The 17,456-nt window shown below is 36.5% G+C and overlaps 1 protein-coding gene across 11 annotated transcripts in view; it reads right to left on the bottom strand.

The window, feature by feature from the left end:
- LOC109096117 (leucine-rich repeat and calponin homology domain-containing protein 1-like) overlaps window positions 1–17,456 on the bottom strand; it is a 40,839-nt gene that overhangs the window by 18,685 nt on the left and 4,698 nt on the right. For 10 of the 11 annotated variants that reach the window (XM_042763713.1, XM_042763715.1, XM_042763721.1 and 7 more), the window contains exons 2-9: window positions 8,690–8,834; window positions 5,611–5,737; window positions 5,112–5,217; window positions 3,477–3,613; window positions 3,266–3,396; window positions 2,561–2,648; window positions 962–1,067; window positions 156–241 (exon numbers count right to left, since the gene is read on the bottom strand). In XM_042763713.1, coding sequence (XP_042619647.1) covers window positions 156–241; window positions 962–1,067; window positions 2,561–2,648; window positions 3,266–3,396; window positions 3,477–3,613; window positions 5,112–5,217; window positions 5,611–5,737; window positions 8,690–8,834 — 926 coding nt within the window. The remainder of the gene's footprint in view (window positions 1–155; window positions 242–961; window positions 1,068–2,560; window positions 2,649–3,265; window positions 3,397–3,476; window positions 3,614–5,111; window positions 5,218–5,610; window positions 5,738–8,689; window positions 8,835–17,456) is intronic. The other variant, XM_042763714.1, reaches the window with a different exon arrangement.

Genomic DNA, 17,456 nt, shown 5'->3' with positions numbered 1-17,456 from the left:
TTATGAAAGAGAGGAAGAAAGCAAGACTGGAAAATGTGCTTAAAACTGATCTAAACTAGCCTGGGTGGTGTACAACCTCCTGATCCTTAAATTCCAGCTTTCAATACAAACACACTTCTGACAGACCATGAAAAAAATCAATCTCTAACACTCACTTTGATGTAGCTGATGAATGGTGAGCTGAGGGTAGAGTCTCGATAGCCCAGTTGTTCCTTGAGAGATTCCGATGAACTTCTGTCTGCTACCGGATACAACCACACATAAACATGGCTAAATTATTATACTGACTATAATAAAGTGATTTCACTGACACTTAATGTAAATCAAGCAGCTTACAATTACCTACTAATGTAAGTGACTAACTTTAATGCATTTTTTACTTAAAAAAAAACTGACATTAGGCCATAATTGCTGTCGATAAAACTTAATTTGAACCCTGGAACATTCCTCTAACTGAAAACAAACAGAGACCTAAAGAAGTTAAAATGCTGTAGTGTTCTTTGCACACATGTACACATTCATTTATCCATGCAGACACAAAGTGGACATGTCCAGTAAATCTTATTGAAAGATTAAAGACTAAAGGACCCTCTCATCAGCTTAGCAGTCACACAAAGTGCAGAGCACACACACACACACACACACACACACACACACACACACACACACACACACACACACACACACACACACACACACACACACACACACACACTTCCTGCAATGTTCTCGGTTCTCATCTCCTCCTCCCTTAATTCTCCTTATGTGCTGACACTAACTTCCCAGCCAGTATCCACACTTCCTGTCCGGGACCCTCCCCTGGGCTTAACCTGGGTCTCAAACACACTGTCTACAGTATCACTGTAATGTTGTGTCAGTCCAGTAAGAGGATGTTTTTCTTCACAGGCCTTTAATATCCTGTCCACACATGTGAGGGCGTGTTTGCGTGTGTGAGCAGCACCTGTCAGAGCGCTGATGTGTTCACTGGAGTCGTCTTTGCTCAAGCCCTCCTCCTCTGTGATGTTGGTCATGGGCACATTCAAGCTGAAACTGTCTTCATCTGATGGCTGGAACACAAAAACTCACTATCTAAAACCCCACCTAAACAAGCACTACAAAATACACTATATACTGTTTAAAAATGTAAAGGTTATACAACCGAATTAATTGTGCTAGAATTGTGAGGGTATATTTTTTTTATAAGGATTCTACCAAGACCTTTTATGATACTGTCTACCAAATATTTTTATTTAGAGTCTTAATTTTACATTTATTTTCACATATATCATGCATCAATTACAGTTTAAAAGTATTGATTTATATTTATATTTGAATATTTATGTTCTCTTATTATTATTATATTCAGTCTGTAAAGCACCATGAGAAGCAACCCTTAGAATTTATTTTATAAGTATTTTTTATTATATGAAAATTATCATTATTATTACTACTATCATCAGTATTGCTGTGTCTTAACTTAGCACAACACAATAAATTCCCAGCGTCAAGTAATTTATCTGTTCACACAAAGTCAATGTGCTCTGCAAAACGGCACAAAAACAGCCAATCAGAGCATATTTAATGTTTAACATACAGCTATTTTGAGTGGGATTTTGGACCAATACAAATTCACTATGGGCGGGGCTACCCAGCATAACACTACAGAGAAACCAAATCACTAACATACTGTCCTGTCCCGATATTAAGACGTAACAGTAACACTGTATGCCACAGTACATGATAACTGCCAGATATCAGCGATCAGACCTTTGTCCCCTAAGTATATGATCTCAATTCTGCTACAGTTTTATTGCAGCCCAGCCATAAGCAAACTAACACAATAACATGTGTCTTTAATAATGTCATTATTATAAATTTGCAACACTGAAGAAAACACATAGCAGATTAAAAATACATGAAATTAGTAGTGGTTGACCGATATTAAAAAAGTTTAAAGTTTAAAGCATTCAATTCAGACAGACCGACCGTCACACAGAGAACACGTGATCATGCTGGATACACATGCACACTTCACAAGATCTCACAGCTGGATTCGACTAAGTTTGCAATGTTTGTGATATTAAATGTTCATTAGTCATTCAAAGAATTGTTTCAATTATATAAATGCGTATTTGCTTAATGCTGACGGCAAACAAGAAAGTATTATGATGTTTGCCTTTTACTAATAATATAAAAGCAATCGTTATAACACACTTTGTATACATTAATTCCTTTGTTTAACCGTTCTATCTGATTATTAGACAGACTTCTATCCGTATTAGACAGAACTGTTAACGACGACGGGGAACAAGAGGGAGAGTGTGAGCACTGTGTGTTCAGGCGCTGCCTTTCTCAAAATCGCCGTCAAAATAAAAGTCCCGCGTCGAACACATCAGCCAAGCAAAAGAACTTATCGGCCATTGCCGATATTTGCAAAATGGCAAATTTCGGCCGATATATCGGCATTGGTGATATATCGGTCGACCACTAGAAATTAGACATGCAAATTTCATCTGTTTTACTCAAACAGACACTTACACCCACACACATACAGACTGACCTCTGTAGCAGAAAGGCGCTTGTCTCCGTTGTCACTGCCCACCCCAGAGTCACTGTCAAGTTTCTTATGCTGATCGATGTCCTCAGTGCTGAGACAGAAAGAAAAGGGGGAGTAGAAGTTAACAAGGGTCATGCAGGACAGAAAGGAAGAGAGAAGCAGCCTGTGTCTCTCATATGAGAAAGGGAAAGAAATCTTTCAGTGAGTCTCTCTCCTTCTGAAGAGTGACCCCCTGCAGTCTATTAAAAGGATTCTCCTGAGATAAGGATGATAATGACAGCCAACACACATACATACACGACCTGGATTTTTTTTAGATTCCACACTGTATTCTACATTCAGATTTTTTATACACCCATTTAGAGGTGCACGACTTGGTTTAAAAAAAATTATATGTTGATTACTTTGACAAATATTTATATTATATAAAGATTTAATATAGCATACTGTATGGCTGCTGCTTAGATATAAAGACTAAAAGAATAAAAGGACACTGGTTTTGACAGTGAATTCGAATCTCTTTTCAGTCAACTTCTCTCTCTGATGAAAACAGCGTATTCAAACTTTTGAATTTATAACTATTAACATATTTTTTTCATATATATATATTTACATCTTTAAGCAATTTAAATTTACCATATCACAATTTCATGAATTCTATTTAATTTAATCTACTTGATATACTCCTTTATAATCATGAGGACTGACCTCCCATTCATGGGTCGTGTCAAGCTGAGGCGGTCTGTGACAGGAAGGTACAGGGCATCAGCCATCTTGTCACTACGACATGCCTCCATTGCGAGGTATTTAAATACATGAATCTTGCCCTTCATGCAGATCTGAAAGCAGCGAAAATAATGTCAGAAGCAATTGTGAGAGAACTGAAGATAAATTGCATGAGTGTTTGTGTGTGTGTTACCTGCGCAGGAGGACTCTGAAGTGGATTGTTCTCCAGCTGTAGTGATTGGAGCTGGGTCATTTTTCGATAGCAGACAGGAATAGTAGAAACCTTATTACAGGAGAAATCAAACTTGACCAGGGGTAAATCTGCCACATCTAAAACACACATACAGAGAATTATTAGGTCACATTAAAAGTGAATATATTTTGCAACAAGGGGGCAGAGGGGACTACCAAAATGTTAAAAAATGCACACGACAGCTCTTGAAATGCTAATAGGAGACATTCAGCATTAGGAAGGTCGATACTAAAAAGCTTTCATCAGTATATTTCATCTTAAATCCAGAAAAACATATCAGCTACAAAAAAAAAAAAAAAAAAAAAAAAAGGGTTACTTGCTGGATTTCAACAGTTATTTATAAATGTTATTTACTGGTCCTGGTAACTAAAACACAGCAATGAATCAAAGTTAAAAAACTAAATTAGCAGCAGATCTCTCAGGCAATCTTTATTAATGCTTCAGCTCCATAAGGTCATTTTGGAACAGTGTGCTTGGAGAGACCATTACAAAGCCTTTTTTTTTTATAACCTGCCAGCATAATTTAGCTGAATGTTTAGCTGAGCTACAAAATCTGTTACAGAAGGGTTTTTTTTTTTTTTTTTTTGCCAAGGTAAGCTGGTTGATATAACTCCAGCCACATGTTTCAGACAATGCTTGGCTCATACAATCATTTAAGCACTAAACACTTTCTCACTGTTATCTAAAGGAACACACTCACACTTACTGATCTTGGCAGTTAGAGTGTTGTGTTAATGTTAGTTTCTATGTTTATATAAGTACAACATGAGGCTGAGGGTTTTATGTGGCTTTGTTAAAATACATAGTGAATGTTGTTCCAGAATGATTGCTCATTGAAAGACACGGATGAAGGAAGGATGTAGTGGTCTGACTGAGCAATAGAGTTTGATGCTACTTTTAGCAAAAGGATTAGATGTTCAGTTTCTTGAATTTTGTTTGCGCTCAGTGGGTGTCAGCTATCTGATAGAACTGAACTTCATTAATTAAAAGTATAGTTCAAACAAAAAATTAGAATTGTGTCATCAACTACTCAACCTAATGTCATTCCAAACATGTATAACTTTCTTTCATCATCCAAACAAAAATGAAGATATATTTATTGAAACATGAGGTTTCTGTGTCTCCACCAAAACTCCCACGCATTAAAAAGTACAAAAATACACAGTAAAAGTAATCCATATGAAGTGAAAACAAACCTCATTGTTTCTTGTGGAAGTTCGAACATGCTTGCGTGATAAGCAAGAACAAAGCTCACTGGTGGACAGGCTTCATTAATAGTGTCTTTATTTGTTTTTCAAAGATGGATGGAAATCTTATGGGTTTAAAATGACACGAGGGAGAGTAAATGATGACAGAGAGGACCTGAATAAGAATGTTGGTGGAGCAGAGGTCAAACAGAGGCTAGATTTCCTGTAGCTCTGGAGCTAAAGGAGGAAGTTTTTATTGGTAATGTTATGAGTAGTTATCAAGGTGAAGTTGTCAGAGAAGCTGAAACCATTCTGCAAAGATAAGAAGGGTGTAGGGGTGTAGAAAGGATACAAACACACACACACACACACACACATACTGGCTCACCCTCTGGCAGGACACAGAGAAGGTTTCGGTGCACATTGAGTTCCCTTAGAGCTTTGAGTTGGCCAATGTGGCGTGGAAGAGCTGTGATTTCATTACAGCTTACATCCTGACGGAAAAAAGATAGAGGAAGAGTTTAGAGTTACATGTTTACCTTCTTCTCAAACACAAGCTCCTGCACAAACCTTTCATTACACTCACTCTAACTAAGTGCTTGTTGTACTATATTATATGAGATCCCACCTGGCATAAACCTACAAAACCTGCTCTGTGTATGTTCATTTATAGTTACAAAACAGAGCAGGAGAAAAAAAGACAGAGAGAAGAACTACCAGAAAAAAAAACTGGAAAGAGAGAAATGCAATATATTCACTATAAGCAGACATGAGCCAAATCGAGGGTGAGTCAGCGTGGCAATATAGTCATAAAACACAGAGCAAATAACACAAACATCTCATTCATACGCAGACATCAGAGGTACAGCACACATGCTCACACTTACCAGCTCCATGAGATTGGTGAGCTGGCCAATGCTTTCTGGAAGTGCGTTGAGTTTGTTATTGCTGGCGTTGAGCACTCGCAGAGGAAGACCACACACACAAGCTGGCAGCACTGACAGCTGGTTCCGGCTACAGCACCACAACGTTCAAACAAAACATGTTACAGCATCTTTCTTAATGCTACTCCTCAAGCAGAATCATTAATCTGGAAAACTTCATTCTGATTGGTCAATCACAGCATTTATCTATTTGATTTAATAAGTGGGGAAAATGTAGGAAACACAATATAATTTGAACCTGGAAATAAAGAGGTTTTAGGATTGTGGGGGAAAAAAATTAACATTACAGATGTTAAATAAGAAAATATAGGGACATACTAAATAAAAAAAAACAACAACAACAACAACAAAAAATATATATATATATTAAATTCATGTTAATTTTCTTTTCTATGTATTTGTGTAGTTTAGACTATTTTTTCTCTTTTAATGCATTTTTGCTGTAATCAATGTGATCTTTTGTGAAAGTGAAAGTGACATACAGCCAAGTATGGTGACCCATACTCAGAATTCGTGCTCTGCATTTAACCCATCCAAAGTGCACTCACACAGCAGTGAACACACACACACACACCGTGAACACACACCCGGAGCAGTGGGCAGCCATTTATGCTGCGGTGCCTGGGGAGCAGTTGGGGGTTCAGTGCCTTGCTCAAGGGCACCTCAGTCATGGTATTGCCGGCCCTAGACTCGAACCCACAACCTTAGGGTTAGGAGTCAAACTCTCTTCCTTTATGAGGGACATTTGTCTTTGACATTTTTTTTACATGTACTGTAGTTTCTTTTTGTTTGTAACTCAGTGTATTTCATTATCTAAATGATTACAATTTCCAACTTTTAGTTATATCAATATAATATGTAAAAGAAAAAATATACAAAATAAAAACAAAGCATTTTCACACGTACACACATTTTTTTTATATATAAAATTACTAGAATGAACTTATTACACAACAGTTCAACTGTGGCACTGAAGAGAGGCTAATGTGCATTATTAACTCATAAAAGACTGAGATTCAAATGTAAATAATATATCATCTGTTTTCCTTGGTCATGTGTGTGCCGTAGCCTTCCTGTAACACATCATCATTTCTGTCTGTATAATATTAAACAGGATAAAGACTGACTTCAGGGAACAGTTCATGAGTTCAAGGGAAGTAATAGCTAGACAAACTTTGCCTGTTATGACTAGAGGATGACAGACAAATATAGAATTGTTGAACTCTGTGCATGTGTGTGCAGAACTAGGGGAAAAACATAAATCTGTGTGCAAGTCTCTTTTTGTTTTCTTTTGGCAATTCCATATTCTGATGATCTTTCATCCATTTTTCATGATCTCACTTGGTTTTTCTGCTTGATTTTCCATCTCCAGTTTATGTTCACTCTTCTCAACCATTAAGAGTTTAGTGCTTCATTAGCTTCTTACAAAACAAATTCCATTGCTAATTAACGCAGTGTGAATATCAGGCCTTCTGCAGGAGACATTTGGCTGGAGAGAGAAAACCCAAACAGAGGGAGAGTCTATGTGTGTGTGTGGATGTTTTTAGATTTAACAGAAGCAGGAAGGACAACCAGAGGGAAAAGTATGTTTATTTTGTTCACTTTAGTGTGTTATATGTTGTGCACTTTGATTTTACACTTGGACTGTATTTGTATCTAAAACCTAATTATTACAATACCATTCAGATATTTTAATTACCATATAAATATTAAATCACACAACTTTAGAAACAACCTAAAGACCACATTATTAGGTCTTTCCACTTTTGATCAATTTAATTCATATCTTAAAAAAAGCATATTGACTGAAATGTTTTGAACTGTAGTGTACCACATAACTTGTGACACACAACTTTTATGTTTAATTAATTAATTTTATTTTATATTATGTTGTACGCTTAATTGAGCGAGTGGTGTTCAATCTTCCCCTTGGGAATAAATACAATTATTTAGCATTTTTAATCCAATTTGTGAAACATGTCTTCATTTCTTCAGTTTTTCAGGGAGATTGTAAACATTGCAGAGGTTTAATCACAGTTCATTTATCAAACTGGAAATGAAAGTTCCAATTCATCTGTATTGTAGCACACAGTGTGCTCTGGTTGTGAACTGCATATTATGGCATGGCAAATGTAGTAAAGCATCATCTGGGTCATACATACAGAAAACTGACAGTATACATACTGCTCGATGCAGAAATATTAGTAGAATGCTATTCTAAGCATACTCACACATTCTCACGGTTTCCCACAATATCAGTGTGTTAAGAGAATACAGACATAACACAATGTCATTCATCTCTTTGTGAATGTGTGTATGTGTTAAGGATGGAATAGCTACACTACATGACTTTTAAAATCTGAACAGATTTTTAAAACACTAGGCATCATACACTTACCGACTTTGTAAATAGTGACAAAGGAAAACTGGCCATCATACACTACACAACTGAGGATCACACACTACCAGACATTAAAGTCGTTCCAATCACAACAAACTCATGCAGAAAGGTGCACCTTGTTGCTAGGAGTCAAAGGAGAAGAATGCAAAAAAAAAAACGGACTAAGGAAAAACCCATACTCAGAATTGGTTCTCTGCATTTAACCCATCCAAGTGCACACACACACCGTGAACACACACACACACCGTGAACACACACCCGGAACAGTGGGCAGCTATATTCAGCGCCCGGGGAGCAACTGCGGGTTCAGTGCCTTGCTCAAGGGCACTTCAGCCATGGGTACTGAGGGTGGAAGAGAGCGCTGTTCATTCAGACGCATGACAAATAAAAACAACATGTGTCCTAAAATCAGCTGAAAATATCAAACATGTTTGAAATCCTCCGACTGGATGGAGTCTGTGACCATCATAATCTATATGATTTTCTATTTAATCTGTCAACTCAAATCTGCAGTCTGGCTCGGACATTCTGCAACTAGCATCAACTTCTCCTGACTGTAAATCGGTGGAAAATCAGGGCAAAAATCGTGTAGTGTATTCCAGGCTTTAGTGTGATGCTCACCTGATGTTTAAGTAGGTCAGGGATTGAAGGCTGATGGTGGTATCAGGAATGCTTTTGATGCAGTTGTGATAAAGGTTCAGTGTTTCCAGGGAGACCAGATGACACACCTCTGACGGGATGTCAATCAAGCGATTCTTTGACAGATCTAAGAGAGAAAGAGTTCAGTTAACACTAATGCTTTAAAAAATAAGTTAGAGCATTTTTTATGCAACTAGCATGACTTTACATTACGCTCAACGCTACGGTTGTTGTTGTAGTATCATATCTAAACACAGGGAGGTGCATTCACAAGTACATATATCAATGATGAGAACATTAGCAAAAATACCTGTGTGTGTGTGAAGGAGGGGATCCCAAGCTTAGGTTCCCTTCCTGAACACACACACACCTTATTTCAAAAGCCATAATTGGTAGTACCCGAGTGCAGTTAGTATTTCACATGCCTAGAGGTGATGTCAGTGTTTAAATGATGACATTTTACAAACGTGCGTGAGGGTTTAACCACCAGATCCATCAATGTGATCAATCTTTTGCTAATGTTTAAGGCCATGTTTTTTATATCAAATTAATAGTAATATCAATGAAACTGCAGCAGTTGACTTTACTGTGAGAGTACGTGACTAAACTTACTACTCGCCCCTGTATACATTATGACAACTGTACCACTGACCTATACCACCTTGTAACTACGCATGAGTGTTTCCATGGAAACCATACCCACACCCTTATGAGAGACTGCATGAGTTCTAATAGCAAAGGGCATTTCAAAAGACACACACACACACACGCACCCATAATACACTACTACAGAATACATACAGTCAAAATACATCAACCCAGTTTACTGAGACAAGACCTAGATATATAGTCCTACAAACCATTAAAGGAGCCATGTGTAATGTCTGGCAAAAAAATCAAGTCATACTCCACATTCCATACCAGATGGGGGCAGTATGCCTCAATAAAGTGAATTGGTCTACTCTAGAGTAACAAACGAGAAACGGCATAGTCTCTATGCTCCGCCCCTACCTTCACAACAACCCTAGAGCCATAGCCGAAGCCTAAAGGACGTTTTGCCTCCAGAGGAACGTTGGGTGATGTCAAGTGATTTTGAAACATGACATCTTCAAGCTACTCCCCTTCACCTTTACCAGTGAATATGTTCATATTCGTTTTTGTTCATATTACATTTTGAATTGTATATACACATTATTTGAATTAAATTAATTTGACAGACAGCATTCTGTCAACATAATTGGTCAACATCAGACAGCTGATGTTGACCAAGCTAGCGCCAACCAACGTAACCAGAGCTGCCAACTCTCAAGCATTCACCGTGAGACACAGGCAATTGACTCTTTTCACACGCTTTCAAAAACTTGACCGCTCTGAATATAGTGAGTGAGTGCGCGCGCGGCCGGGGCCGCTCTCTCTCTCTCTCCTCTCTCTCTCTCTCTCTCTCTCTCTCTCTCTCTCTCTCTCTCTCGGGTTCATTATCATCGAAGACATTTCAAGCTTCTTAGGTAATGTTACATTTTAGCATCAGCTTGGTAGAGACGGGCTTTGGTAGATAACAGGTGAAAACCGGATCGGATCTGTGGGTAAGTTATAGCTAGCTTACTATCAAATGCAGCTACGGTTAGCCATCGCTAACATTAGCACATTTATCGAACAGCCTTCGATACATTTCTATGTTATAACTTCCCGAAAAAAATACGCAAACATATAAAACAAACTTCTAGCGAAATACTAACAGCATCTTACTTAACAATCCAAAAGAAATGTTGCAAGTTCGGAGTCGAAGCTCATTTCTTTCAAGTCCATCAGTTGTCTCCAGCGATGGAAAGCAGTGCCGATGTTTACTCTGGTTCGGCTCCTTTTCTTATCGGATTTGATTTGTGATTCCGAGCACGGTTGCTTGACATCAGCTTCAAGTACGCCCACAAGCCGTGCGAGTTATTCGTGTATTGCAGGTTGGCTGGTGGTTATGTTGCCCGCATACCGCCTCCAATGGCCGAAACTGGTATTACGACACCTGTCGGGCCGTGGCTAGTAATGCTAATGCTAATTAAGGTTGATATCTCTGCAGCACTATAACTTGGCATTTTTTTACTGACATCATCGCCCTTATTTCTTCTCATTCTTTTGATGCGTGTAGGTCATTTTTTTGATATTTTTACCTCAATTTTTACACATGGCACCTTTAACCCTAATAATAGGTTCAAAGGTTAAAAAAACATGATACCCAAACCATAACTCACAAAGAATTAAAAGCATTAATAACAACTGGAGATCTCTAAATGTGAAACTCTAAACAACAGATGCAATGATGATGAAATTCTGCCCTATACTGATAAGCTGATAATTATTATTGCACAAAATTATGTTATTATGTTATGATATTATCCCATGTTAAAAAGAAGTACACTTTAGCATATTTAAAAAAAAAGAGTACTTATTACAGAAATAATACACTTTAAAGTGTACTGCCTAATGCAGTGGTATACTACAATAAACTTTTTTTTAATACACACTGTAATTACAATTACAGGTCTAAACGTAATATCAACACTACAAGTACACAAAATACGTTTACTTCTTTAAAGCACAGCAAAAATGTATTAAAACATTGATTTAAAATGCACTTTAATATAAAACTTTGATAAAATAAAATTTGGCATTATTATAAAGTGCACTTTCAAAAATGGTACTTAAAAAATAAAAAAATAAAAGTGTACTCTCTTCAAGTATTATTTCATTTTTTTTTTACTTTTAGGATTCAATGGAATTAGCACTCTTCTTTTCACAAAGACCTGACTCTATACAACAATTAATTTATAACATTATACTGTAAAACAGGAAAGTATTTATTTTCGATACAACAAAATTTCTAATATCCAATGAAAAAAAATTACATGCATGCTGGTGTCATCCTACAGTATATGACGCAGTCACAGATATATATTAAACAGAGTATTACTTGAATATAAGGAAAATATGAATGGACAACTTCTAAAGCTGTGTGTGCTATCACAATGCACCATTGGCTCACCAGTCTCAGCTCTATGGGGAAGGATCAAAACACAAAGGGATGAATAATCATTTAATGACTTTAGGCCTGTAGGTCAAGTCTACAGCTTGTGCAGATAAGGCCAACAAAACAACAAAATGATGTTTGTAAATGCTCACCACGTAACATTGTTCTACTGAACAATATTATATCAAACACACATGCTGCAGGCAAGAGTGTCCCACCAATATGAACAAAGTCAGGTACAGCCAAGAAAGAGAGAGAGAGCAGATAAAACACAGACCCGGAAACTCAAGAAAACATGCCCGCATGACGTGCTGCAGGACTGAGCCTGAATAAAAACTGTTTTGATGCCTGATCTTTTTTCTAGAGTACAACAGTCAGAACCTCTCTATAGACTCCTGATGATCTTAGCAATATAGACGTCGCTCTAATGTCTCTCGTCTCCGATCTGTCTCGGTCTGATCTGTCTCTCTGTCTTGCTGAGCTGTAACAGCGGTCTGTGTTGAGGCTGTTTGTTCTGTTCAGAGCACACAATGTGCATCGAGATGCCACAGATGGCATGGATTATCAGACTAACCCTGATGAAAAGCACACACACACACTCCTATGAAAACACCTTTTTCTGTCTGTCTATAAATATCATAGCAAAATGAAGAGCCCCAAAAGGCCAGCAGAATTTGATACACAGACACAGACATACTTCTGACTGAATGAGTGAAGTTTTCATTAAGTTAATTACATCTCTCATTCCTTTATTTGAGCTCTAATTGCTCATTCTTTCACTCAAACACTCTTGTCCTCTCCTTATAGTGTTTCTAAAGTGGGAAAAGGGCATATAGAAACACAGTCTGTCATTATGTTGCTCTGGGTGTGGCCTCATCTTGTGGCTTATAGCTGGAATGATCAGCTGAGTATGGTACGGTATATAATCAAACAGATGGTTCTGACTTAGATTTATACCAAGTGTGCAAAACAGTTAAATGCACATGCAAGTTGAGTGCTGCATTTGTGCTCGTGTGTTTCTGCCACTCAGCATTCCTCTGTGTGCCCACTCTCAGCGTGACACTGAGTGCGTAAGTGTGCTCTTTTGAGTTCTGTTGAATAAGCAGACTGTTTCTCTCTGACAGACAGTGGCACCCGATTCACACCGGACGTGAGGACCGTGTGTGTTTATGCCTCCCAAATCTCATTTCTCTAATTTTACAGCTCTTTAGTGAAGTCAGATGTAAAAAGAATGCGGAAAGAAACAAACCATCAATGCTCAAATTTGAGTTTTGGACCCGCAGGCAATCCAGACAGCAAATCACAGCACTGCTTTCATTCCTACATTTTGATCATCATGGATTTAGAGAGAAAATCTCTGTTAATCTGAATTCAATAAATACTAAAAATAATAAATAAAACAGTTTAACCTAATATTGACAATTTTACCAAATATTTGTGAGCCATGTGTATTTTTAGGTTAATTTGTGATTCCAGAAAGGTTAACAAAACAACAAATCTTCTGATTTCATTTGCTTTATGACAACCTGCTTTTTTTTTTTTTTTTTTTTTTTCTCCAAATGTCTGAGAGGTTAAATGATATCTTAGCAACATGCTAACATATTTTATTGGAATCCATTCTGAGTCTCATGGCAGAGCGCTACTGGTGAGCCACATTTGCTCTGATAGTGATTTAACTTGTTTATAATTCTTTACGATGCATTAAGAAATTTTTAATTTCTGTTTGATTTGTTTCAGTCACATTTTGGTTTAATTCAATTTGCTCATACAATATTTTTTTTTTTTTATTTTGGGTTAGCCATGAAATTTTGTATTGTTATTATGTTATTATTATAGTCACTGATTTCTAAATTCCATAATTTAAAAATTAAACTTCCATAACTCGCATGTAATTTTCACTGTCAGATCAGTGCATCACTGCTCTTTATACCCTGAGCAGAGAGGTCTGATTTATTCTACCATTAGACTTATGACCTGATTAGCAAGCTCAGTCCATCTGTCCCCACCACACACACACACACACACACACGTATGTGTGTATGTATATAACTTCCAGCAATTATATAAGCAAATGTATAACAAGGCCATAAACATACTCCAAGATCAAGAGAGTGGTCCATTAATAATATATACAAGCATATCACCTTCATCAATACACAAACACACTGCCCCTCTTTTTGGTGTCTGGGTGGAGCTCTGATCAAGTGAGTGTCTTGTAGAGAGAGTTTATGTAGGGCAGATGAATCTGGGTAATATCGCAGTCTCAAGGACACAAACAGCTGGTGTCTGTACATACTACTTTATATTAAAATGGATCACTGATCAGAAGGTCACCATTTACCATGCAAATACAATGTGGATCTTACAAGATATATCTACTTACTCACCTGTACCAGGGTATCTGCAAGGTTTTTAAAATCAAATTTAAGGCTTTAAAGACCTTCTTTAAGAACTGCACAAATAAAATGAATGCTAAAAAGGCGAGGAAGAGCAATGTCTATGGTAACATCCTAAACAGTAAAATGACTGTAAAGACCAGAACAACTTTACAGTTCAAATACGTTTTGAAAAAAAAAAAAAAGAAAATGTATAAAATGATAAAGCTCACATTTTAACCTTTTAACCATTTTTTAAGAGTCAAAATTCTTAGCATTATATTTAAAAAAAATATGATTATATGCAAAATTATATATATGATCTATACACAATAAGCTGTGTTTATGATTTATCTGACAGGCGATGAATTTGCAGGTGATATAAACACTAAGGTAAATAATGTCATCATCAACAGAAGACGATTAGCAATTGGCAATAACTTGGCAAAGATCTGTGATATTTATTGATTGTAAACTGCTCTGAAACCATGAGCCTGTAGCACACACAGCAGCACCATGTAAACATGCAGCACTCACATTAATTCAATTAAATCATAGCCTTTTGAAGTTTCATATTCAATCACATTATGCCATATCATGGTTCCTGTTTTTCTGTGCCACAATTTAAGATGCCTTGAAATGATTATTTTGATTTTTCTTATACAATTTAAGATATTTAAAACTTTTTATTTTAAAACTCAAACTTTTGAACAGAAGTGTAGTTCTAGGTGGTAGGAAGTTATTTACTGGCTCAGTTAAAAGGAGCAGTGTATTACACTGAAATACTGTTTTACATATTTTGATATAACTTACAGAGTTGAGTCTACAATATTGGTTTGAAACAAAAGACCAAGGTGTGATAATGAACCACGTTGATTGATGATGGTGTTGATTTTCTCTCTGGTCAGATGCCCCTGATTTAATTTGAATATACCAGCATAAAGCACACAGGTCTGTTCTGTAAGACAGAGGCAGGATGTTGTCTCCTCCCTGGTTCATTATAGGATAACATGTGCAGAAAAGGCCATTTCCTCCTGGAGAAACATGGGAAACACACACACATTTACACACCCCTTCCCAAACACATGAAAACCTGTTTGGGCATTGCCATTGTTTTTAATTTTTCTAAATTCTAAAACTTTACTGTGTTCTCTTTTACATTTCTTTCAATTGTATCATCAAAGCAATATTTAGTAAGAAGTATACAAAAAAAGTAATGTATATTTATATTTAGAAATATATTTATATATGATGAACAGATGAACAGTGATGTTTGCTTTGACAAAATATGTATGGAGAAGAATGTGTATGATGAAGAAATGCGTTAGGAGAACATTTTCTAAAGGAAATGCACTTGAGTGGCTTGTCATGATATGCTGGAATGCAGCTAGTGCTTTTGCTGTTCTCAGCTGTCTGTCACTCACCAGAGTCTCAGTGAAAAAAAAATCTGTTAATTTTTAAATCTGATTTGTCAGTTGCCTTGTAATTTTGTTTACTGAAATTCTGGACATAGAATTTCTCTGTTATTTCTCAATGGTTTTTTACTTATTCTGAAGATATTCTGTTGATAAGATATGCTTGGTGTCTGGGGAAACTAACAAAACATCCCAAATGATCATTAAATAGACATTTAAATTAGTCAACTTCATGATGATAACCAAAAAGAAAAATCACACATTTGCACCAACACCAAACACTGGCTGTCACAATGACTGAGAAGTTAAGCAAGAAGCCAGCTAAACCCATTTTTATCAGCAAAATAATGTTTTCCAACAAGAATTTCAGATAACTATCTAGCAGGCTTGCAGTTTTTAATATTATAATCTTTTCAAGGATGTCTTAAGTGGTTTTCCATTGTGTAAATTTTAGTTTTAATATAACATTATAATACCATGCAAATTTAAACTTTTTTTTATTTATAGAAGAAACCAATCCAATTGACATTTGAGGCATAATACTATAGAAAAGCCATACAAGTTTTTTCAGTTAGAGTGTTTTCAGCTTGTTTATTTTCATACAAAAAAATTTGGCATGCAGTTGCTTCAAACAATAAACATCATTCAATGTAAATTCAATGTGATAATTGTAATCAATAAATCGCAATGACAATTTCAAGGGAATAATCGACAATTATGATTTTTGTCATAATTGTGCAGTACCAATGCAAATGCAAAATTAATTTATAAACAATAGAGGTCTAAGGGAGGACAATACATTTGATATCTATTGCGTTCCTGCCATACTTTTCTATCTGACAAATACGTTTTTCCCAACAGTTCATTAAAGGACTGTCACACAGCACAGCACCAGATTTTACAGCAATCAAATCCATTCAGAACCATCATGCAATGCTGTGACATTCTTACAAACCCAATGAAACAAGGCATAGGTTGGAAAGCCCTACAGGTTACTGAGCCAAAACCCTTCAGGACACAGATGCCCCCATTAAGTCACACACACATACCAGCACTTTTTTAGAAATCCTCATTAAACCCTAAGAGGCCTCAATAGTGTCTGAACATTTAGTTTAGCCCCTTTCACACAGAGATTCATTGTACCGGGAGTTGTCCTGGGATCATTTGATTTTGGTTCATTCACACTGCCAGTGATTTTCTGGAATCTGTGCATGCGTTCACAAACATCCCGTAAAGCCATATGACATCAGGATGTGACGTGTAATGTGATGCGTACCGTTCCACTAAGCTAGTAAACTATCTCAGCTTCCTGGTCTCTGCCTTATTCCAGTTTGTAGATATCTTAAAGTTCTTAAAGTTCTTTATGAACCGCGGGATTGCTTGTAATAGAGATTTAAATGCAAAAGAAAAGGCAGTAGAGCTGACTGTTTCTGTCAATGGTAAGTTTTAATTTAGAATGTTAGTGATAATGTAAGAAAAGTAGTTTAAATGTTTTGCTTTGGCAAATTAATATATAAATCTAAAAGTAAATGCAAAGGTAAAAATTAAAGATTGTATTACTGTACTGTGTAAAAAAAAGAATCACAATGTTGAAAAGCATTTTATGTAACAATGTTTGGATTTAAAATCAAAATAATGGATAAATGTTGTGGATCAGGAGCAGACTCCTGTGTGAAAGCACAGTCCGTGCTGCTTCTGTACCACACATGGACTACATACGCACTGCAAACAGAGTATGTGCGAACCTCACATACAGCTCACAAAATCAGGCCTGCACTGTGTAAGCTATTGTGTAACAATTACATGATTGTAAAAACAAAAATACAGTGAATGATCAAACATTTAGGTGAAATAATTATATATTTTTGAAAAAATGGCCCCCTCCACCCCTCAAATAATAATAATAATAATAAAAAAATCCTCTCACAAGAGTCACCTAA

The sequence above is a fragment of the Cyprinus carpio genome, chromosome A9 (assembly GCF_018340385.1).
Source record: "Cyprinus carpio isolate SPL01 chromosome A9, ASM1834038v1, whole genome shotgun sequence".
NCBI classification, from domain to species: Eukaryota; Metazoa; Chordata; class Actinopteri; order Cypriniformes; family Cyprinidae; genus Cyprinus; species Cyprinus carpio.
This window is presented reverse-complemented; position numbering and strand designations above follow the sequence as displayed.